This window comes from Euphorbia lathyris, chromosome 1 (genome assembly GCF_963576675.1).
Source record: "Euphorbia lathyris chromosome 1, ddEupLath1.1, whole genome shotgun sequence".
Classification (NCBI taxonomy): Eukaryota; Viridiplantae; Streptophyta; class Magnoliopsida; order Malpighiales; family Euphorbiaceae; genus Euphorbia; species Euphorbia lathyris.
In genome coordinates this window covers 18,049,183-18,073,727 of record NC_088910.1, presented here as the reverse complement: position 1 = coordinate 18,073,727, position 24,545 = coordinate 18,049,183, and the positions used below count along the sequence as shown (strand labels likewise).

Here is a 24,545-nt window from a genome sequence, read left to right as displayed (position 1 = left end):
AGCTTTTCTGATAAACTGTAAAAGCTATTTTTATTTCAAAAGCTACAAAATGTAGCTTTACCTAAAAACGGTTTTTTCAGTTTTTAAGAAAGCAATTCCCAAAGGGCACTAAGAATCTATTAAATAAAAATCTAATAGAAGATCAAGAATGTAACCAAGTAATAATCTTCAGCCTAGTGCCAAATGGAGTTAACAACTGGTCCAATTTCAACACATTTAGTGGGGAAGAAAACAAATATAGACAACAGATGACATGTTCATGAACTGAGTCGAGTCGGGTTGAGGTCAGGGTTAGGCCTAACCAGACTTGACATATGAATATTTTGTCTAAGCCCAACCCATCCTGTACTATTTTCACATCGGGCTTGGGTCGGTTTAGGCCAGGCTAAGGAAACTAATTACCAAGGTCAGCCCAGCTCGGTCCATCAAATATCAAATATGTATGTCCAAACCTATTGGAAAGGCTAGCAAGTCCATGAACAACTTTAAGAAAGCCAACTAATTGAGGAAAGCTGTAGATCAGTTGTGAAAGCATATAGTAAAGGTTAACTAACAGCAAAATACCAAAAAGAAATAGATTCAAAATGTCCAAGAAAGACTCATCTTCAGTAGCGTTTCTGTTTTTCGTGTCCGTTTTCATTTCTATTTCCTGGCTATGTTTTAGAAATTACGTTTCTCGGTGTCCATTTCCTTGTCCCAGCAACATAGTTATCTACTGTTGTGGTGATGTGAGCTGCCTAAGGTTGTACTTGGCCAACTCCTTGTATTTCTCAACAACCCCAATCAAACATACAGTCTGCCAAAGTCACAGAGGAAGCAGACACGTTATAATTTTTACTGAAGAAAATACGAAAAACATGCTTCTTGACCAGTGTAGTTGTACTTACCTTCACAATTTCAACTACAATTGTCTTATCAGGATTGCTAAGGTCAACTTTATGTGGTCCAGGAACAGATTTTGCAACCGCATTTATTATTTTCATTCTCTCAATACCACTGTTTGCACGAGCTTCATACAGTACTGCGAACTACATTCATACAAACAAATAAAGTTACATAATTCAATTCAAGCTTAGCCAGGTTTCAAATGCAGCTCGGTTCAGTCCACAGATAGTATACATGACACCAAGAGACAGCGTCTGATGGTTTGGTTATAAGTAAAAACTCGATAAAACATCGGTATGCTGATTAAAATATAATTTCATGTTCCTTCCAGCGAAAAAACAAGAATTGCAGCAATTTCATGAACCGATAAAATGTAAGGCGAAAAAGGATGGTGGTGAAATTGATAGTTACCTTGTGTGGATCTTGTGAATCCAAAGGAAAATATTTCGCCAGTATAGGTACCATAGCTTTTCAATCAGCGTATTGGTATTTTATCGAATTTTTAAACCATCAGAAACTGTCTCTTAGTATGCTCATTATGCATTCTTATGAATCGATAAAAATGTAAGGCGGAGGATGGTGAAATAGATGGTTACCTTGTGTGGATCTTGTGAATCCGAAGGAAAATGTTTCGCCACAATAGGTTCCATTGCTTTTGAAATTTCCTCTTCTGAAGAGTAGCAAGAAGCTTCAACAGGTAACACTCTTAAGATGAACCTATATGGAAATGGTAAAGTTTAGCACAAGAAACAAATGAGATCTTAACTTTCTACAGCGCCTAAGTTCGGTCCATTTGCTTCTCACTATGCACCATTAACAAACCTTGACATGTGTTTCTTTGTAGATGCAAGAGATGTCATCATGTGTTGTGCAATATCTTTAGGAGAAGGGTCTCCATCTCCCTTCCGCATTTGAATAAAGACAACACCGTTACAACCAGAATCAAGGCTAAAAAATCGCCTCTGGTCAAACAGGACATATAAAGAATAGTCAGTTCTATACTAAAAACCGAGTAAAACCCAACCAAATCAGAGAATCAGAGAGATGTGTATGCAAAAATATATAAAAGAACAAATTCCTGAGCATATGAGTTTATTGTGAATACATATTCGTGTAAGTAATAACTTAGTGACTATATTCACAGGTAAAATACACACGACCTCTCAACTTTCGTGTTACTAACATGATCGCCCTTGAACTTCAAAAACCGTACATAGAAATTCATGAACTTTGACATATACTAACATAAAAGTTGATGTTGACCAGACTAAATACCGGTGGACCACGTGAATTGCCGGTAAATCACACACATGGCCTCTCAACTTTGGAGTTACTAACATAATAGCCCATTAACAAAAGAGTGTGATTTACCGGGAATTTACACCGGTATTTACACTGGTCAACATTCATTTTGGACTTTTATGTTAGTATATGTGAAAGTTCAGTGTCCGGTTTTGAAGTTCATAGGCCATCATGTTAGTAACACTAAAATTGAGGGTTTATTTTTTACTCCTATATTCACTATCATTCCGCATAGGAAGTAATTAGGACCCACAACAAATTGATCTTCACAAAGAAACATGGAAGCACATGAAATGATGCGGAAAAAGAAACATTATGATTGATATATACCTTACTCTTATCGCAAAGTTCTTTAAGTTCATCTTCAATAAGTTTATCAATGGATTTCTGCTCAACATGCACAACAGGAACTGAGACACAAGCTTCTGTGCATTGCTTCTTTGCCGGTGGCTCCTTCACTTCTCTTGTTTGATTTTCAGGATCTTTACCACTCTTATTATCTTTATCATTACTTTTTTCTTCTGTTTGATCTCCATGGCAGACATTCTCCATAATAGGATCATCTAATTTCTCATTTTTCACAATTTCAGTTTTGGCGTCATCAGTGTCTTTAGTATCTGACTTTTTTTCTCCTTCCCCATCCTCCTCTTCATCTTTATTAGCATCATCGCGATCATCAGTGTGTTTAGTATCTGACTTTTTTTCTCCTTCCTCACCCTCCTCTTTATCATTATTAGCATCATCACGATCATCAGTATGTTTGGTATCTGACTTTTTTTCTCCTTCCTTATCCTCCTCATCATCTTTATTAGCATCATTGTGATCTTCTTCTTCTTCTTCTTCATCAGAATATACAAACTTGATCTTTTTATTCAAAGGTTTATCCTGCGACACTGCAAGCTTCCCGCACGAACCCTTTCCATGGACTAACTCTTCATAGAACTGCAAGAGAACATAAAATGCTAGTAACTAATGAGCAGACCATAATCTAATAAGTAAAAACAAAGTGTTAACCATAACCATTAAAGGCGCAGGCACTTGCCTGAGTGACACAACGCGCACTAAAGAAAAATAATAAATAACAACAACAATTAGCATTTTTAAAATGCAAATGGATATTTAAATACTAAATCATATCCAATTATCCACAATCTTAATCATAAATTCTAGCATGATATAAAATCCAAATTAACTATTAACTCTTCCATAATCATAATTCACAATAATAGATTTTGAATCTAATGACTAAAGTTCGACCAACCTAAGTCAATTAACTAATAGTCTAATAACTACTTTTCATCAAGACTAAAGTTTTTCATAGTCCATATTCATCACTCGTCAAAGTCATCAATCTCCAAAATCAAATTCATCTTTAAGATTCTCAATCTCATCTTCTTTATCTTCAAGGTAGTCATCTACAAAGCAAGATTCTTTTTCCTCCTCATCTGTAAGGACTATAGGAGTTCTTTCTCAAACTCTAGAAGATGGTGCTTTAGCCTTCTCATTTGGCTTAGGCCTAGCACTTGAAAGTAGAGGTACTCATAATATATTTCCTACTCTAGTATGATAAGCACTTTCTTCGACTATAGATGATATAGGGAGAGTTGAGATTGAAACAACCACTTTCTAACTTGAAGCCCTAAAACAATTGGTTGGCTTATAAAACTGCACCTAGACACGTGTCTCTTGAACAAAGCTTATCTTTTGGCTTCTCAAGCAACATGCCTGAAGCCTAGCGCCTGATAACTATGGGAATCACATTTAGGGACATTCATATCCATCTTATATCTATTCTGGCCATCACACTATCCAGTCAAAAAATCAAGTTTTCGTAATCATGGACGGACCTCAACTTTACCAAGTTAGACTAAGTTTCCATCACTTCCTCCAAATCACATTCAGCTTTATTATCTCCAGTGTTATACATAGTTAACCATTAAGATCTAAACTGTTTTTTCTTTAATTTCTTATTCACTATCCACTTAAAGATCCCAAATCAAAAAGAGTACAGTTTGATAAGAAAACTGTTAGGCATTGGATCAGTTGTAGATATATAATAAACTTGATATGCGAAACAAGAAATTAAATATACAATCACAGGAACACGAGATTTACATAGTTCATCTATTTTGACTAGCTCCATAAGAGAAGGAGAAACATATAATTTAGTAGTAACAGAAAATTGGTAAAACATAAGGAAATCACATCCTTTATCCATTCTTATCCACTTAAAGATCCCAAATCAAAAAGAGTACAGCTTGATAAGAAAACTGTTAGGAATTGGATAGCGTTCTTGATTATAATTAACTTCATAGGCGAAACAAGAAATTAAATATGCAATCACAAGAACAAGATATTTACATAGTTCGGCTATTTTGACTACAACCATAGGTGAGGAGGAGCACATAATTCATTAGTAATAGGAAAATCGGATCACATCTTTTATCCAAGTCCTAACTCTGAAATCCTATGGAACCCGATTGCATCCGAAGCACACATATGCAAATTTCAAGAGCACAAACTCCAAAACTCCCCGCCCAAATAAATAAGCAAACAACCCTTGCTTATATAGACCAATAGTATAATCCTTTTCCTAGATTCACAATTTCCAATTCCTGTTTTAATTAGGAAAACCGAAGTAAATAGTATTCTAGACATAACTCCACAAAAACAAAAACAAAAACAAAAACTAAAAGTTTATCAGCAAAGTAACCAAAGATATGACAATTCCCTTCCACAAAATTAAGAGAACATACAGAATCAATAACATTGATAGCTTCATGAGAAGCTTGCCGCTCTTTGCCACCATCACAAGTTATAAAGAAGCCCTGAACTCCTGGGCGTAATGGGTAAGCACCCTTCTTCTTCACAGCCTTCTGATTAATACATAAAAACGCAAAACCCTCAATTGAAAGAAGCGCAGTAAGAATTACCTAAGCAACTAAACAGTGAAAGAGACTAGATGAGAAAAATTACATTGTTGGGACGATAGTGCTGCTTCCTCTTCTTGCTGTTGTTTAAATTGGCGGTTGCAGAAGAATTTGGCTTGTTCTCGGCGCCCATTGAGCAAAGCAGCAGTATGCAGCGTCGTGGTTTCTCCTCTTCGCTCAGGGTTCGGCAGAGGGGGAAAAGGGAAAACTGAAAAGAAACGGTTCGATGTTGGACTGAACTGAAAAGAACTGGAGATTGAGTTGGGCCTCAACTTTCACTGAAAATGGGTACAGATTTGTTGAAATTTGACTGCCAAGTTTCGAGCTTTTCTATTGGGCTAAACAAGGCTGTTTAAAGGTTGAAGGGAAAAAAAAAAAAACCGAAACTTCAGATAAATTTACCGCGATAGTCAGGATTGATAAATTATTTACAAGTGTCTTATTCTTTTAAATAAATTTATTAAAATGTTAAATTTGATGGATTTTTTTTAAAACTGTTTTTTTCCCTATAAGTGACTAACTGAAAAATCGATAAAAACAAAATTAAAGTTATGATATTATGATATTTTAAGATTTAAAATCGTGTGTTGATAAAATACATAAAAATGAATTTCATAAATATAAATAAAAACTAAAATCCGATTTTTAATGTAATTTTTTCCTCAAGAACATTGACTGTTAAAGTTTATAGGGATAAAGTAATATTGTTATTTGAAGAGAGAAGATTTAATAATGTAATTTGAAGTCTAACGTTTATCAGTTGGTGCAATTTCAAGTCTAATTAATAAAAAAATATGTTATTTTCATTGATAGAAGATTTCCAGCTACAAGCCTTATTGGATGGCCGAAACGCTGGAGGTTGAAAAATGACCATAACATGAAATTACTCATAAAAACATATCTTTTTGTTAATTATGCTTGAAATTGGACAAACAGATAAACACTATATTTAAAATTGTATTATCTTTTACGAAAATACTAAATGTACGTTCTTACTATAAACATTAACTAAAATATATATTATCTCAAATTTAAAATTTTGAATCTTTCCTTTCCATTTAGTGACTTTGAGTATGATACTTTCGATCCCGGAATCATGTCTCCGTCTTTATCACTCTCACACACAAAAATCTTAAACTATTTAAAATAAGATATTATGTTGATTAGGAGAACTCGCACACAAAATTAAGGATTTTTTTTTTTGGTGTGAGTGACATGAATGAGAACAGAGTTTTGGAAACAGTCGGTTATTTTCCCTTTCCAGATGCCCAATTCACCTCTTATTGAAGAAGAAAAGCTTTATCTCCTTTTAGACCAATTTAATATACCCAATCTAGGGATGTAATCGAGCCGAGCTGAGCCGAGCCGAGCTTTGGCCTGTTCAAGCTTGGCTCGCTATAAAATTAACGAGCTCGAGCCCGAGCCGAGCTTGCTATAAAATTAACGAGCCGAGCCCGAGCCGAGCTTTGGCTTGCTCAACGAGCTTGAGTCGAGCTTCGAGCTTGTTTCGAGCCTAAAATCCTCTTTTGGACTTGGTTCATTAAGAAAATTATCTAACCATGAATTGTTTTTGAGTAAATTGTTAATTATATTTGTGAAGTTTGCTCACAAATAACTCTTTAATTGTGTACATAAACAAGCTCGCAAGCAAAGTTCGTGAATAAATAAACAAGATGCTTATAAATAGTTCGTCTATTACTCATTTATTATGTTTGTGAACAAACTCATCTAATAGCAAATGAAATAATATTAAGCTTAGATATTTGTGAACTAACACAAAACTATATAGTTTTCTACAAAACTAAAATTTGTTCATAAATGTTCTAATCGAGTCTGCTCGTGAGCTTTCGAGTCAAGCTTTGGCCTGCTCAAGCTTAGCTTGTTTACGAACCGAGCTAGTAAATCGTGTTCACGAACGGCTCATTTACAAATCGAGCCGATCACCGAGCTGCTCATGAGCGGCTCTGTTCATTTACAGCCCTAACCCAATCATTATGGAACACAATTGTTTATAAGAAATAAATAACAACGGGGGAAGTTTAAAAAAATGTACTCTTATCGTTTCATGATAAATGTCTTTTTAGTAGAAAAAAATGTAATTAATAATAATTAAAAAAATAAATAAGAGTATATTTGATAAAAAAAACAAATTAATATATATGGATCGAATCAAAACATCATGTATAACCCTAGCATTCCCTTGGTAGTTTGTTTTCATGGAGTCTTATAGTTGTTTGGAGGGAAAATTACACACACATTCATCTTTCAAAAACTATTTACAAGTATGTCAAGTCATAATTTTGGATTATATCAAACTACTAAAATCGGTACTTTTAATATATTTTAAGGATTAGAATTTATAAATTAGAAGCCTAGAATATATTTTCTAGGGTTTATGATTTATGAATTGGAGTCTAATATTTTTAAATTATGCTGTAAAATTATAATATATAGAGAATAATGACATATTAAGAATTAAGTTTGGCAATATGGACTTAGTTATAATTTTGTACTTAATTATGATATTCATGTACTTGACCCCTGTTTGGATGTCTCCTTTTCAGTGATTGTTTTCAGAATGGTTTTGTCAATTGAGTTGAACATAGTTTTTGGCTTTAAGATCTTTCAAACTTGTTTCATCAAGAGCTTTCTTTTGAGCCGTGGATAACGTTTCTTCAGACTCTGGTACAACAAAAACATTTTTATGACATTCTAGCACTCCTTCGACTTCATAATATTTTCCATCGATGGTCATAATCTCCATCGAACTTTGGAATGTTTGGTTGCGCAAAGTTATTCCCTTCTACCATCTTCTCTTTAACTAGAGATGTTCATCAACCCGTTGGTCCGCTCAAGCCTGCATTTTATGGGTTGGATTTGGACATGTATATTTAGCATTTAGCCCGATTCGACCCGAGCCTGTAAAAGCCCGAACTTAAAATTGGTTGAGTTTGGGATTTATTTCAAAACCCAAGTCTAGTCCAGCCCGACCTGAAATATAAAATAATTCTATATAATTTAATTACATTTAATATTTTATTTATATTTATATCGTTAGTTTTAATAATTCAATTTTCACGCCCTCACTCTATGAAATTTATACATTCTTATCAACTAGTTTTTAAACTACCACAAATTGAATTTTTTTTTTTTTTGTTATGGTAAGTAGAATGATCTTTTGTTACAAAATTACGTGTTTGCAAACTCTTATTTATTAAATTATCGTTTATAAATACTACATCCGTCCCATGATATAAGTCATTCTAAAATTTTTCACACAAATTTAAAAATACAATCAATATAGAATTAAATTAGTGAATTTACATTGGTTAACTTAGAAAAAATTCTCTTTCATATAATGGTTAGACATGGAATGTTCAAAACCACATAGACCAAGACAAAAAACTCAATGCTTAACCAAAAAAAACTAGACTATAAAATTTTGAAAAACCAAAACAATTTATATAATGGGATGGAGGGAGTATATGTTTGTTACATTTTTTTTTATTTATAATAATAATTGAATATGTGAATTTTTATTATTTATAATAACAATTTAATTTTAAGTTATATTAAAAAAACTTTTAATATAAATGTATTAGGTGGATGGAACGGGTCGGGCTTGTGAATAGTTTTTTTAGTCCAGCTGAGCCCGATTGAGTCTGATGTAAATATAGTGCGATATGGGCTGGATTTGGACATAGTAATTAGACGTAAAACCTGATCACGCTTGGCCCGATCCAGCCCATGAATAGGTCTATCTTTGACTGCTTGCACTCATTCTTATTTTCTCACACACAGTTCAGACTTCTTTAAGATATCTGATACCAATTTTGTTGTTCTAAAGTAATTCTGAAAATACTTTCATGATTTTACTAAGGAAGAAAGGCTTTTAAAGATGATAAAACAAGAATCTATATAGCTATATATAAATTTTAGCAGATAAATTTTATATATTTTTTTATTTCGAAATAAATATATAACTACGAGTGTAAAAGCATTTCTAATTTATCTTCTTCTTTTTTGTTTTTATTGCATTTTCTTTAGTATTAAAAACTGGTCGCATGCACTGTCTATGCTCTAGGCGCTTAAAATAGAGAATCTGTTATGATTTTTTCCGATCAGGTCATCTACACGGCTTTTTTACCCCTCGACATTTTATGGCTGCCTAAGCAACGCAGAGGCAATTATCAGAATAAAAAATGTTTATTATTTTTTTTTACCTTATTATAATTCATTGATTAACATTATCACACTGTTATTAGTGAATTATGTTACAATATTGTTGTTTAAATAAATTTTTTAAAGAATATATGTTACAAATATGTATGATTTTCTATATTACATCACTTTATATTATTATTTTTAGATATTATAATAAATGTTTTAATTATATTTATATAATAACTTATTTATTAATAAATAATAAATTACAAAAATACAAATCTGTTATGAATAAATTAATGGATGTCCATAAGTATAATCATCGTAACTCCGCATTCCTTAAATGTTGTAACTCTTCATTCATTAAGGTTGTAACCATGTATTCCTTAATGTTTGTAACTACATAACTTATGTTCTTATGTAACCTATATTCATAAGCCTATAAATATAGGTTTCCTTCATGTAATATATACACAAGCAAAAGGACATGTGAAATACAAGAATACACTTACTCTCTCTATTGTTATTATTCTATTGTATATTATCTCCCTTGTTTTATAACACGTTATCAGCATGAAACCCTAACCATCTGAGCAAGATAGATTCCTGAAATTAACAAGGTTTTGCGATTCAAGATTCAGAGATTCAGATTTGTTCATCCATTTAATCCCAGATAAGTTCTAGATCAATCTCAATTTCTTTCATATTATAATCTTATTTCTAATACACATATTTGTATTATACTTTAGTCATATAAAATCTTCCATATGTGAATATCTAAATTGTTAAAAATTCATCTGTGTTTTAGAAATTTTTGAAAGAAAGATATGACCACTAGAAGTTGGTTTTTATTATTCAAAGCTCGTTATGACATGAAGAAATTAAGATTGTAAAATTTTAAATCAGTAACAGCATATAATTCAGCTCATTTTAAGATTACATATCAATTACAATTATGTGGAGATGATGTTACCCATTAAATTATGTTAGAGAAAAGTTTCTCTATCTTTCATGCATTTAATATGCTCCTGTAGCAACAATCTAAAGAGAAAGGCTTCAAAAGTATTCTAAATTAATTTCTTTCCTGCTTGTAGAAAAACAAAACAATGAGTTTTTAATGAAAAATGACGAGTCTCGTCTTACTAGATCAATTGTGTTCCCAGAAGTGAATGCAACGCCATATGATAATAAAAACAATAAACCGTGGATGTGGTCGATGTCATGGATATAATCTTCGTAATGATTATACCTATTGTGGTTATAAGAATAAAATACAGATGCCCACTCGTAGTGGAAAAATCAAATTGATAAATTTGATAGAAATAATAATAAAAATTAGAGTTCAAATGGAAATTGGTCACGTACCTGTCATACGTCAAAGCATCTGGTTTTACTATACCAAACATCTAGTTTTACTATACTATGCTCCTGAAGAGATTCTCACATATAATGTACTATCTTGTAACACAAATTTAGTTGAAGGCTTCGGCAGAGCCAATATAGTCTTACCAAGAGAAACGAAGTTTATTATGAATAATTCATTATTTTTCCCAAAGTCTCATAGAAATTTGTGGAGTTTTAAAGATATTCGCAGAAATGGATATCATATTGAGGCTGTAACTTTATATTACAAATATAATTATAGGAAAGATATATGGACTAGAAAAATTTTAATACTTTATAATATAGTTTGTGTTACACATTTATTAGCGTAATTGGAGCAAATCTTACTATAAACCAGAAGTTTACCGATTCACATACTTATAAGATTTGACATGATAGACTAGGTCATCCTAGTTCTATAATGATGAGAAAAATTATAGAAAATGCACATGGACATCCATTGAAGAACCAGAAGATTCTTCAAAGCAATGAATAATTTTGTGTTACTTGTTCGCAAGGAAAATAATTATAAGGCCCTCGAAGGGTAAGATTGGAATTGAATCACCAACATTTTACAAATGCCTTGAAGGCGATATATATGGAACATTTAGGTATTTTATGGTTTTAATTGATGCTTCTACTCGATGGTCATATGTATGTTTATTACCATCACGCAATTCTTCTTGATAATGCCAGTGAATTCATATTCCAAACATTTAACGGTTATTGTTTGTCAATTAGGATAAGTGTTGAACATCCTGTAGCATATATTCATACACAAAATAGTCTAGTAGAATCTTTACTAAATGTATGCAATTAATCGCTAGACCATTACTTATGTGAACTAATCTTCCTACATCTGTATGGGGATGTGAAATTTTACATGCAACATCACTTATATGTATTAGACCAACAAGCTATTATGAGTATTCCCCATTACAATTAGCTTTTGGTCATGAGCCCAATATTTCTCAGCTAAGGGTTTTTGGATTAGGAATATATGTTGGATATAAACCTCCCAAAATGAGTAACAAAAACCAGCTGTTAATGCACCAATTCATATTGAAATTCCTGAAGAAAAACATGATGATCGTTCTTAAACACGCCTGAAGCGTGGATGACCTATTGGTTCAAAGGATAAAAAAATCCTAGAAAAAGAAATTCGATAAATGATAAGAATGAATCTATTAAAGATGTAGATACTAATATAAACACACTTCCTGAAGAAGTGCAAACACCTGAAGTTGTTACAAATGAAGAGATTTTAATGAAATAATTTTTCCAACATCAGGGGGACAGAATGAGAAGTTGAAAAAATATTACATGGAATGCATTAACATTATCTCATTTAGATCATCGAACAAAACAATGAGAACTTGAAGTTCAAAAGATAATACATTTGCAAAATATTGCAAATCAACTGCCAACAATTCTCCCCATCACAATTGGTTTTTGGTCAAGAACCAAATATTTCTCATTTGAAAGTTTTTAGATGTGCGGTATATGTTCCAATTGCTCCACCACAACGCACTAAGATGGGTCCTAAAGGAGGATGAGAATATATGTTGGATTTGAATCCCCATCAATTATTAAGTATCTTGAGCCAGCTACTGGAAATTTATTTAAGGCTCGATTTGCTGACTGTCATTTTAATGAGTCAATTTTTCCAACATTAGGGGGAGAAAAGAAACAGCTGGAAAAGGAAATTAGTTGGAAATATGAATTATCTCTGTCTCATTTTGATCCTCGTACTAAAGAATGTGAACTTGAAGTTCAAAAGATAATTCATTTACAAAACTTAGCAAATCAATTGCCAGACGCATTTTCTGACCCAAAGAGAGTGACCAAGTCACATATTCCAGCTATAAATGCTCCAAATATAATTGATGTCTCTGAAGGACAACATCAGACTGCTAATGAGTCTCACAGACGCATGAAGCGTGGTAGACCAATCGGTTCCAAAGATAAGAATCCTCGGAAAAGAAAAGGAGCAGAATTTGGCAATGGTTTTTCCGAGGAACCAAATAGAAATGAAGGATCTCCTGAAGAGACCATACACATGACAAATAATGAAATTCAGGTACCTGAGAATGAAGAGATCTCAATCAATAATGTCATGTCTGGAATAAAATGGAACCGAAATAAAATCGACGTCGATGAAATTTTTGCATGCAATGTAGCAGTTGATGTTATGGATAAAGATGAGGATCATGAACCAAAATCCATTGAAGAGTGTACACAAAGTAATAATTGGCCAAAATGGAAAGAAGCAATTGAGACAGAATTGAAATCTCTTGCAAAAAGAGAAGTATTTGGACCTATAGTCCGTACACCTAAAGGTGTAAAACCAGTGGGACATAAATAAGTCTTTATGAGAAAAAGGATTTGAAAATGGTGAAATTGTGAGATATAAAGCACATTTAGTTGCACAAGGATTCTCACAAAGACCTAAAATTGATTATAAAGAAATATACTTCCTTGTGGTGGATGCAACTACTTTTAGGTTTCTCATAAGTCTGGCAACAAGAGAAGGGCTTGATTTACACAGCCTACTTATATGGGCCACTGGATAATGATATTTATATGAAAGTCCCGGAAGGATTTAAACTGCCAGAAGCAGCTAGTTCTCGAGAACATTACTGCATAAAGTTAAATAAATTTATATGAAAGTCCCGGAAGGATTTAAACTGCCAGAAGCAGCTAGTTCTCGAGAACATTACTGCATAAAGTTAAATAAATTTATATGAAAGTCCCGGAAGGATTTAAACTGCCAGAAGCAGCTAGTTCTCGAGAACATTACTGCATAAAGTTAAATAAATTTATATGAAAGTCCCGGAAGGATTTAAACTGCTAGAAGCAGCTAGTTCTCGAGAACATTACTGCATAAAGTTAAATAAATCTCTTTATGACTGAAATAATATGCGCGCGTGTGATATAATCCTATTTGAGAATATTATTGGAACTCCTGAAGAGATTCCAAAAGTAGTGGATTATTTGAAAAAGGAATTTAAGATGAAAGATCTTGGAAAGACAAAATTTTGTCTTGACTTACAAATTGATCATAGTTAATTATGTATATAGTTCTTTGTTTGCTTGTTTACATGTTCATTGCAATTGAATTTTATGCTTGTAATGAACGTAAGTGGTTAGTTATATGCATGGTTTTATTGTTTATATGCTCACTCTTATCTGATTGCTAAACTTGTAATTGTCATGTTTGGTTGGTTGATGTGTCAAGCTTGTGGTAATAAATAACTAAGTGCTATTAGTATTTATTGTTATTAATGATAATTGAGATTGAAATATGATTGATGGTTGGTATGTAATTATTTGGTTATTAATTCTATTTAATTGAATTAATTATTTATAATGGTTGTTCGGTCACTTGATAAAGATCCTTTTCGACCTAGAACAGATAAGGAAGAGATTCTTGGTCCTGAAGTACCATATCTCAGTGCAATAGGTGCACTAATGTATCTTACTAACAATACGAGGCCAGATATTGCTTTTTCTGTCAATTTGTTATCCAGATATAGCTTTGCATCTACACGAAGGCATTGGAATGGAATTAAACATATATTATGTTATCTTCAAGGAACTATTGATTCGGGATATTTATTCACATATGGAAGTACAACTATATCTTGGCGCTCTACGAAGCAAACTATTACAGTTACTTCCTCAAATCATGCTGAGTTAATTGCTATTCATGAAGCAAGCCGAGAATGTGTTTGGCTAAAGACCGTTAACCAAGCATATACGAGAATCATGTGGTAGATCATCAGATGAAGGATCACTGACTACAATATATGAAGATAATGCAGCTTGGATTGCTCAACTGAAGGAATGCTACATTAAAGGAGCCAGAATAAAGCATATTTCACCAAAATTTTTCTTTACCCATGATCTACAAAAGAATGGTGATGTGCATTTTCAACAGATTCGTTCAAGTGACAATTTGGCAGATTTATTTACCAAGGCGCTTCCAACTGCTACTTTCAAGAAGTTAGTTCATCGCATTGGACTGCGTCGTTGTAAAGATTTTTAGTTATGTATTCATGAGGGGGAGTAAATGCGTGTTGCACTCTTTTTCCCTTGACCATGGTTTTTCCCACTGGGTTTTCCTGGTAAGGTTTTTAATGAGGCAGCATCCCCAAGCGCATTTACTTATTCGCATGAATGGACATCCAAGGGGGAGTGTTATGAATAAATTAATGGATGTCCATAAGTATAACCATCGTAACTCCGCATTCCTTAAACGTTGTAACTCTTCATTCATTAAGGTTGTAACCATGTATTCCTTAATGTTTGTAACTACATAACTTATGTTATTATGTAACCTATATTCATAAGCCTATAAATATAGGTTTCCTTCATGTAATATATACACAAGCAAAAGGACATGTGAAATACAAGAATACACTTACTCTCTCTATTGTTATTATTCTATTGTATATTATCTCCCTTGTTTTATAACAAAATCTGATTATTCCCTGATTAATTCCAAAGGTAAAATTGAACTATATATATATATATATATATATATATATATATATATATATATATATATATATAATAAACCTGCAATCAAGGTAAAATTGAACTATAAGTGTTGAACGCTGAATGTTAGGTCCATGTGAACACTATTTGATTGACAGTAGTGTTCACATGGACCTTGATGACCATGTGGATTGACCAAATTCACATGGTCATCAATGTCCATGTGAACACTTCTAAAATGAAAGGAGTAATCATAGCCATTATATATAAATAATAATACTAATTAGTAGTCTTCACATGGATATTGATGGTCAATCCACTTGGTCATCAGGATCCACATGGATTTACCAAATTTATATGGTAATTAATGTCTATGTGAACACTAATGATTGACCATAATAGGCAAAATCAAAGAAGTAATCCCAGAAAGGGCCATTATATATAAATAAGAATACTAGTCAATAATGCTCACATGGACAAGTCAAATGAGTAATCCTATAGAGAGTCATTATCAGTGGTGTTCATATGTACATAGGTTGACCAAATTTATATGGTAATTAATGTCTATGAAATGGCCCTTATATATAAATAAGAATACTAGTCAATAATGCTCACATGGACAAGTCAAATGAGTAATCCTATAGAGAGTCATTATCAGTGGTGTTCACATGTACGTAGATTGACCAAATTTATATGGTAATTAATGTCTATGTGAACACTACTGATTGGCCTTAAAAGGTCAAATCAAAGGAGTAATCCTAAAGAGAGTCATTATATATAAATAGTAATCTCTTTAACATTAGTCATTTACATGGTTTATACTTGAAATTTTTTCTTTTACTATTTCTATATTTTCAAGAACATATTCTTCTTTTTCAAAAAAAAAAAAAACAACCATGGTATATGATAAAGCATTGAGAGAGAGGTTGAAAGAAGCATATAGAAAGAAGCTTCATTTAGAAAATGGATTGAAGTCTATGGGTAATTTAAACCCAATTCCACCTATTCCTATGAACCCAATTCCACAAATCCCTGCTAATGCCCAAAATTGGAAGCCAATCCCAATGATTGGTTCCAAAAAACTAGATTTCCCCAAAAGGATAAAGCCATTGCCTTGTGGAAAAGATAGTGGAATAGGTAAACCTAGAGATTCAACAAAGCCTAACTTGTGTTCCATGAGCAAGAAGGAAAAAATCAAAAAGATTCAAGAAGCAAGAGAATACTCTTTCCTATATTTTGAGGATGTGAAGAAGGAAGTAGATGAAAAGCAACCTAATTCAAAGAAAAGACCTCTGAAACAGATATCTCAAGAAGAGAAAAGGAGTGGAAAGAAGGAAGATGAGCAACAACAAGAGGAGAAGATGGCAAAGAGGAGAAGATGGTTTGGAGAAGTGTAGACATAGACAGATGGGAAAGAGGAAGCATAGGCATTCATTTATGAACACGTACATACTAGTCTAGTTTAATTTTGATTCTATTAATTTAAAAATTGACAATAGACACTTGTAATATAAGTTTAGGTATAGACACATTTGTAATATATCTGTAAGAAGATGAATTTTATTTGCATATCCTTCTTGAGTAACTTTCATATTTTTTTATTTACTCAGTTTTACATGAAAACATACGGAAACTAAAACCAAAACTAAAACGTGGATCTTTTTGTAAACAAAATGTTGGAGGACTCAAATATATATATATATTTCTTGATATAGAATTATAAACTTTTTCTGCAATAATCCTAAATTTTGTGTTTTAGACAGACAAAATGCAGCAATTTCAGCAATACTACTTCCCTGACCTGAGGAATATGTTACAACAAGTTTGTTACTGACATCTAAACATACAAGTTTGCTACTTGTCATTCAGGATCCCATAATCTGCTAAAGTTACAGATTGTTCTACATCACCAGCTAAAGTTTCAGACTCAACATTGTTTAAGTTTGATTTACATATACGACATTATTTAATTCTCCAAATCACATCTTTTTCATTGCTAACAAAGTCCTGTTCATAATCATAATGAAAATTTAACCTTAAGATCTCAATGCTCAGAAAAAAAATTCAGAAACTGCATCAGATTCAAATTTATAGTTCAAAAAATTGACATTCTACAAAAATCTGCATTCAATTCCATTTTCACACTACTCAAGCTTAACAAGTCTCCGGATTCTATCTCTACTCTATGTACATTATTCCAGGAACAGAAATTTGATCAAGTAAACAAATGGCACACCTGCATTATACAAGTTTTTCAAAGGTTGATTGATTCTCCAATTTCTGGTTTCTCTGAAACAGCGCACTACATAATATTTGATTGTAAGAAATACAAATTCATAACTTGATCTAATTAGCAAGAAAAAAGCGAACAGTGAATACCAAAAGCAGTACTTGCATTTACATTTATCACCAACAACAAATTCTACTAGGTTTGGTGCATTGCGAAATCTATTAGACAATGACATTATCAGGCAGTGGTAGATTGTGATTTTGTGAGTTTATCCTGTTTAATCAACACGAAACACTGAAACTGAGATGTCAAATTATCTTCGGTGAATAGCAAGTCTGAGACCCCATCCAAATGCTCGAAGACAACCAACCCTTTTAGAACAACAATGACGAAAGTAAAGGTCCTCTTAACTTAAACGAATCTACCACCTGAATTCCTAGGAAAAGAACATCTGATGGTTCCATGTCCAATAATGAGAGAATCAGTCATTAAACTCACCTGGATGAAGGCATATGACTCCATTGGCAACTTTCTCAATTAACTTCTGCTCATCAGGCCGCCTAGCAAAATACAATGAAATTAAATTCTAACCTAAACAATTTGATTGCAGAAATTTCTAAACAAATATAAAACCATTAAAATGAAAATTCACATCAATTATTCTCAAAAATTCCAACCATCAATTAAGGAGACTTACCCCCATTTCTGTACCATCCCCAAACCTCATTGCTCTTTCGTTTGATACGAATCCACATTATAGAAAATTGGGAGAACAGACTGACCATTTGTTTCTCTACATTGAATCATCTCCACAAGCTCATCCAAGCACCGATTTGAAGAAATATAGTCTTGTGACATGATAACAAATGAAAATCTTCAACATTGAATGGCCTCCAATGGAATCGGTTTCTCACTGCCAAGTTTTTCATCAGGTTTGAAGCAGAGAAATCCTCTGTATTGCAGCTCTCTCTAAAGAAGACAGAAGCTGAATAAAGACATGATAAAAATTGGAAGAAGAAAAAGGAATGGATCTTCCATAGCTACAACTTACAAGCCATGTTCCGGCACAGGATAGAAAATTGGGGATGGGATCAATGGAACAAAATATTATAGCAAATGATATATACAATATTATATAAGCATTGTTCTCTGTATATTTTCTTATATTCTCTGTATGTATATAAGCATTAATTTACTAGTTTTTATGAGTATTTAATAGTTTAATTTTTAAGTATCAGCAAGTTTTATTATAGCTTCAAGAACACTGCACTTCTCTGCCTGTTATAATTTTGAGACATTCTCAACAAAGACCATGTAGGAATCTATGCTATAATAATAAAAAAAAACACATATGGGCAAGGTTCTGTTGAAGTCATTGAGTCCAGTCCAGGCAACAAAACCGAGTTCTTAGGTTTGGTTACTGAAACGCCTAAAAATCTATATAATTGCATAATTCATGTGTAAGATATGCCCTAAACATCAAGAACTGATCAGTTCAACTGCAAATATTATAGCAAGGCTTCCACATTCGGAACCTCGAGTTTTTCATGACGTGGGTCGATGTCGAATGATGCTGAAAGCACAACTACATATATAAACAACACAGTGGGCTTACCATTGCTGACCCCTGGCTAAATTGCGCCTGTTGTAATGGCATGAACGTTAGCAGCTAAAGCTTTACTATTGAACGATTTGGCACAGAACGCGTAGCTTGTATCATCACAAACATCAACATATGCTGTCTTTTGAGAGAAAAATACAGTCCTAAGATATATAATAGTTTACCTTTGCTCACCTTGCTCACCTTGCTCTCTTCTCTTCCTGTTGAAAAGGTCCTGCAGCATGAACCACAAGATCCACATCTGCACCCAAAAATCATACCAATTTAGTGCAACTGCAATTAGCAAATTTCCATTTATGATTTTTAAATCAACCACTTTGAAAGATATATTAGGATAAAGTATAAAAATACCCATAACACATGAATGATACAATTGAGAACCTAACATTGGCAATTTCAGATATATATTCACGTGGCATTGTGTGGATTTCATATAGTCAGGATTCTTGTAAAACATTCTACGCGTATTGGACAAAAGTAAAGAAACACAAAGATCTTATCGAGCTTAATTCTGAAATCGCACAAACCACAAAGCAGAACACGTGAACACATAAATTAAGCCCTCAATTGTATGAATTGTGATGATGTTAGAGTAAAATTGCTCTACTTTATCTCAAATTGTTTATTCTAACATTTTCAAAGACTATAAAACAAGAATCTATGGAGCAATATAAAGTTTTAGCAGTAATATAATTAATGGAAGAAGTATTGAACCAGTTAAAGCTGCTTCCAATGAGGCTAAGCTATCAATGTTGACTTCAGCAAATTCAGAATTGTCCCCCAATTTAGCCACCATGCCTGCGTCTTTCTCCCTGCCATTCCAATTTCAAAGTTATCCATTGCACAGAAAAAAAAAAATAAATCAATTATGCCGCTAATTACCTGTTTCGACCAGCAATTACAATTCGAAGTTCTGGGCAAAGCTTGGAAAGAGCAATGGCAGTAGACCCGCCAACCCGACCCGACCCTCCTAATACAAGAACCCTCGAGTTGGGAAGTTGAATTCTGGAATTATCATTAGCGCAAGAAATTAAGCTTTTTTTCAGAGTTCCCGCCATTGCTCTCTCTCTCTCTAAAGCTGCGGGGTTTTTTTTTCCTGCTAAAAAATGAAAGAAAAAGGGATCCCTTGTCATCATCCGTTTATCGTTGGTGATGACGTGGCATCATATTAATTTTTGCCATTTCTTTTACTATTATTTGTGTACTAATTATAATATTTCAGAAAATCTAGTCCTACTTGGAAGAGTTTCAATTAACTATGAATTGTAATTCAATTAGGTAATTATCCTGGAAGAAAATGAAGGTTAAAGAGGTTAAATGTTTATTTTTATAATCTTCAAACTCTAACCTCCAAACTGGGATGGGGTAAATGAGAGTAATTGAAGGTTAAGTATTACGTTAATTTTGTTTGAAAGTTATTTTTTTCAGAGTAAATGGAGGTTAATAGGATTAAATGTTTACTTCCTCTAACCTGTCTAACCTCCAAATTGGAGTAACGTAAACTTTTTTTAAAATTTCTTATCTCTGGAGAGTAAATTTAACCTCCTTTCCCTTCATATTTAAACTCTCAAACAAGATTAAGCATTTAACCTTATTTACATCCTATAAACTTCCAAACGAAGGTTAATTGTTAACTTTCGTTTTCATCACTTCCCTTCCTTTTCCATTACCTCCTTTAACTCTCGGCTCCATTAACCTCCAAACTCCCAAACAAAGGCTAATCCAAAAACAGGTTGGATTAGTAATTCAAATCCAACAACGATTACACTATCCTCCTCCTATATATATATATATACATTCAAATCCAAAAACCCTAATCCCCTGATACTTGAGCAAAAAGTTTCCTTTTTCTATATTTTCAGCAGCAAAAGACAGTTCCTTTTTCGATAGTTTTGGAAACTTCGAAGCTTTAAAGCAGCAATGGCCATGGTTGAGCAGCAGTACCTGGGGTTAAGAGAGAAACTCAAGGAAGCCTACAGAAAGAAGCGCCTTTTGGAGAATGGCAACGAGGTAATTTCTGTCCGCAATGATGATTACGGCTCATTCTTCGGGCCATCTGTGACAATCTTGGCGAAGGGATTGAATAGAGAAACCAACACTTCGTTTCAAAAGTTGTCTTCAAAGCCTTCATACACCATGAACAAGAAGGAAAAAGTTGAAAAGATTAAGGAAGCAAGAGATTACTCTTTCCTATTTTCTGATGCACCAAACCTAGATTCTGGGAAAAGGGTTTCGGTGGATCAATCCAAGGGTTCAGCAAAGCAACAGACTTCGAAGAATCAGACAAAGCCAAAAGGGTTTCCTTCAAAAACTACTCTTCCCAATGTGGAGAACAACGAAAAGGTGCAGCAGAGGGAAAAAACGGAATCAGAATCGAAATCGAAACAGTTTAATCTTAAAATCAGATTGAAAGTGCCACCAAAATCAGTTGAGGTGGAGAAGCAGCCATCATCTTATGAGGATTCGAAGAAAAGGCCATTGAGAGAGAGATATAGTGGTTCGGAGGGTGAAAAGGCTCTTAGTATGGTGAGAAGAATGTTTAATACGCAAAGATTCGAAGGTCGTGATGATTCTGATAAAGTGATGGAGGCTACTTTCGGAGACATAGTGAAAGAAGAGAAAAGAAGTGAAAGAGTTGGCAGGAAAGAAGACCAGCAGCAACTTCGGCTTATACAACAAGAGGAAAACCGCAGACATATGGCGAAGAGGCATAGACATTGAAAACTAGTCTACTTTGCATCAATTAGTCAGTTTTAATGTAAATTTAGGAACATGAATTTCAGTTAGAAACTTTGATTTGTTTCATCTTTCTCAGAAATTTTCACATAATGGAACAAGAGTTGTTTCTTTTTGATATAAATCCAGAAGGAGGATTGAAGTTGTTATTAAGTAGATTGAAGTTGATATTAAGTAGATTGTGTTTAGCACTAATTAACAATTTGTGGTATAGATTATGTTAACCAAGTTTAATCTCAGTTGTTAATTAATAAAACGTTAGCATCTCAGATAACTAGTAGCAGGATTGAGGTTCAGTTTTTCAGTTATGGAAAATGTTAGCATGTGAGACAATAATAGTATAAATAATTAATGACTCCACTGTTAGTATCTAAAAACCTAACAAACAATATTTTCAAACTGTATTAAGCATCTGGGCTGCTTTGTTTATTAATAGAGGAAAAACTTGTGCTAACCTTGATGCTTTGAACTTGGAGTAAATAATTATAAGGTCTTTTTTTTTTTTTTGATGAAAATCTGGGACGAGAGGAAGTGTTAGCCTGACATCCCGACTAGGTCGGCACCCCGGGCCTCCACAACCTGCAAACCCTTATATATAAAAAGAATAAAGAATGGTAACAAGAGAGTTATGAAGTTCGAAAGTGAAAAGTATTACAACGATCATGAAAAACCGAAAAGGAGCAGAAAGGAGGCGCGGATGGCCACCAAATGATGCCGGGAGCAGTAGAACCGAACTTAGCCAGCAAATCTGCTGCCTGGTTTCCTTCGCGGAAGATGTGGGTGCAGGCAATGTTCATGTTTTGGCAGCGGGATAGACATTTTAGCCAGTCCTGACGAACCATCCATGGGACTGCAGTAGACTGACTTTGCAGCAGATTTACCACCCATGTTGAGTCTGACTCGATCCAGAGATTCCTCCATTCCTTTTCCCAAGCTAATTCAATTGCAAAAATCGCCGCTTTTAGCTCTGCAATATGAGCAAGTGGGCTTGAAGTTGGAAACGCAAAGCAACCTTGCGGGAACCCTCTGAAGTTCCTGAAGATACCTCCACAACCCGATGCTCCGGTAGATGCAGATCCGTCCGTGTTGACTTTGATCCATCCGGAAAGGGGAGGGATCCATCGCACATAAATTGGAGCAGCCGGCGGCCTGAACAGTGAAACATTTGTAACCTGCACCTCGTTGGCGAAGTTATTGAAGAGATGGATCGCCATTTGGATTGAAGGGAGTTCACTATCGAAGACACATTTATTTCTGATACGCCAGAGGAACCACGGTGCCGTGATTACAGCGAACCTCCAAGCCTTTAGGAGGGGGCGCGGGACGATCTGCTGCAAAAGGGAGATAAAAAAACAAGTTAAAGCTACCTGTGCAACTTATTGAGTTTCCGAATCGACAGCTCAAGGCACCCCAAATTGCTCTTGCGTATTCGCAGTGGAGGAACAGGTGGTCAGTTGTTTCCGTGTCCTTTTTACATAATTCACAGCGGGAAGCCAGGTGAAAACCACGGTACTGCAGAGCCGACTGAACTGAAATTTTATCGTGCAGCAGTAGCCAACAAGTGAAGGAGCGACGGGGAGGGATAAAGCCTTTCCAGATCAGTTTACCCCATGCGTTATCAGAATGATTAGCCAAGAATTCATAATAATTTTTTTGCTGTAAGCTGACCGGATGTGGATGGAGACCAGTAGCAGGTATCGGCTTGATCAAGGCCCCGATTTACCTCTCGAATGCTTAACTGCAGATCATTCGGAAGATGAGAGATGTTGTCCCAATCAAATTCCCCAAGGAAATTATCTACGCAGGCATATAAGTTGGCTTGATTGCGGAGAGGAGTTCCCAGCCTGTCTGCAACAGTAGGAATGACCCAATGATCGGTCCAGAAGTTAAGATTAGAGACCTGCCCTATCCACCATTTTGACTGACCTCGGATAGCCGTGTAGATGTTTTTACAAGAGCCCCAGATGGACGAGCTGCTGATATATTTCTTCGGCTGACCGGAATTATAAGGTCTTCTTATTTTTACTTAATTTACTAACAGGTCGATCATATTATTATAAGATTTTTAGATTTTATACATGAAGTATAAAATTGTCTCTAATTATACGAATAAAATAATTTATTTTCTAATTTTCAAATTTAATCAAAATAGTTTTAACAAAGTTTGTGTAATATATATACACCAAAATTCATATACTTGTGATATTAATAATATAAAAATATATTTCTTAATTTCTTAGAAAATCATTTTTATAATTTTATATAGTTCTATTCCTATTTTCATAATCTTTACAATATTTATCATTTATTTTTTAATGAATAAGTTCTCTATTATTAAATGAAAATTTATAATTATATGAAAAATAATTCAAATATAAGGAATAAAGAGTTTTTTTTTTTTAAATTGCACACAATACGTTTACAATTAAATAAGAAAGAAAAATCCTCACCCCCGGATGTGATTCGAACTCATGATCTCCCAAGTCATAGGTAAACTATCAACCACTAGGTTAAGAGCTTCTCCACAAGGAATAAAGAGTTGACAAAAATAAAAACTGAAGGACTGAAGGAATAATTATTTCTAAAAACATAGAAACTAACTAGTGTATTACGTAAAAATACAAGACCTTATAATTATTTATCTTTAAACTTATACCTGCCCATTCATAAGGACTCGATTCAATTGTTTTAAGGGTTAAGGTGCAAAAATACTCCTAACATTTTGGGTCAGGAGCAATTTTACCCCTAACGTTAGAAGCCAAGAGCAATTTTACTCCTAATGTTGATAAATTGA

The 24,545-nt window shown here is 33.7% G+C and overlaps 2 protein-coding genes across 7 annotated transcripts; both read right to left on the bottom strand.

The window, feature by feature from the left end:
- Positions 1-484: 484 nt before the first annotated feature.
- Positions 485-5,345, bottom strand: LOC136223452 (uncharacterized). 2 transcript variants are annotated; one of them, XM_066011466.1, is made up of 7 exons: positions 5,164-5,345; positions 4,944-5,060; positions 2,518-3,129; positions 1,708-1,847; positions 1,482-1,602; positions 888-1,028; positions 485-796 (listed from the first exon to the last, which is right to left on the bottom strand). In XM_066011466.1, exons 1-7 carry the CDS (start codon positions 5,248-5,250, stop codon positions 713-715), a joined length of 1,302 nt encoding a protein of 433 aa, XP_065867538.1. In that variant the 5' UTR covers positions 5,251-5,345; the 3' UTR covers positions 485-712. The 2 variants fall into 2 exon arrangements, with proteins under 2 accessions (XP_065867538.1, XP_065867530.1); XM_066011458.1 differs by having other exon boundaries at positions 4,944-5,063; positions 5,164-5,344.
- Positions 5,346-17,304: 11,959 nt separating this feature from the next.
- On the bottom strand, positions 17,305-20,101 carry LOC136219141 (uncharacterized). Of its 5 annotated transcripts, none has more exons than XM_066006652.1 (5): positions 19,898-20,101; positions 19,730-19,827; positions 18,092-19,256; positions 17,893-17,954; positions 17,305-17,400 (listed from the first exon to the last, which is right to left on the bottom strand). In XM_066006652.1, exons 1-3 carry the CDS (start codon positions 20,071-20,073, stop codon positions 19,195-19,197), a joined length of 336 nt encoding a protein of 111 aa, XP_065862724.1. In that variant the 5' UTR covers positions 20,074-20,101; the 3' UTR covers positions 17,305-17,400; positions 17,893-17,954; positions 18,092-19,194. The 5 variants fall into 5 exon arrangements, with proteins under 5 accessions (XP_065862724.1, XP_065862584.1, XP_065862659.1 ...); XM_066006512.1 differs by lacking the exon at positions 17,305-17,400 and having other exon boundaries at positions 17,418-17,954; positions 18,092-18,363; positions 19,010-19,256; XM_066006587.1 differs by lacking the exon at positions 17,305-17,400 and having other exon boundaries at positions 17,418-17,954; positions 18,092-18,363; positions 19,180-19,256.
- Between the last annotated feature and the right edge of the window lie 4,444 nt (positions 20,102-24,545).

Coding starts and splice junctions, on each gene's coding strand:
- LOC136223452 (XM_066011458.1), bottom strand. CDS start 5,250: ATGGGCGCCGAGAACAAGCCAAATTCTTCTGCAACCGCCAATTTAAAC. Junction 1,029..1,481: donor ATTCACAAGATCCACACAAG/GTAACCATCTAT, acceptor GTATGAATGTAG/TTCGCAGTACTGTATGAAGC. Junction 797..887: donor TTGTAGTTGAAATTGTGAAG/GTAAGTACAACT, acceptor TGACTTTGGCAG/ACTGTATGTTTGATTGGGGT.
- LOC136219141 (XM_066006652.1), bottom strand. CDS start 20,073: ATGGCGGGAACTCTGAAAAAAAGCTTAATTTCTTGCGCTAATGATAAT. Junction 19,828..19,897: donor GTAATTGCTGGTCGAAACAG/GTAATTAGCGGC, acceptor TTGGAATGGCAG/GGAGAAAGACGCAGGCATGG. Junction 19,257..19,729: donor ATTGGAAGCAGCTTTAACTG/GTTCAATACTTC, acceptor TTTTGGGTGCAG/ATGTGGATCTTGTGGTTCAT.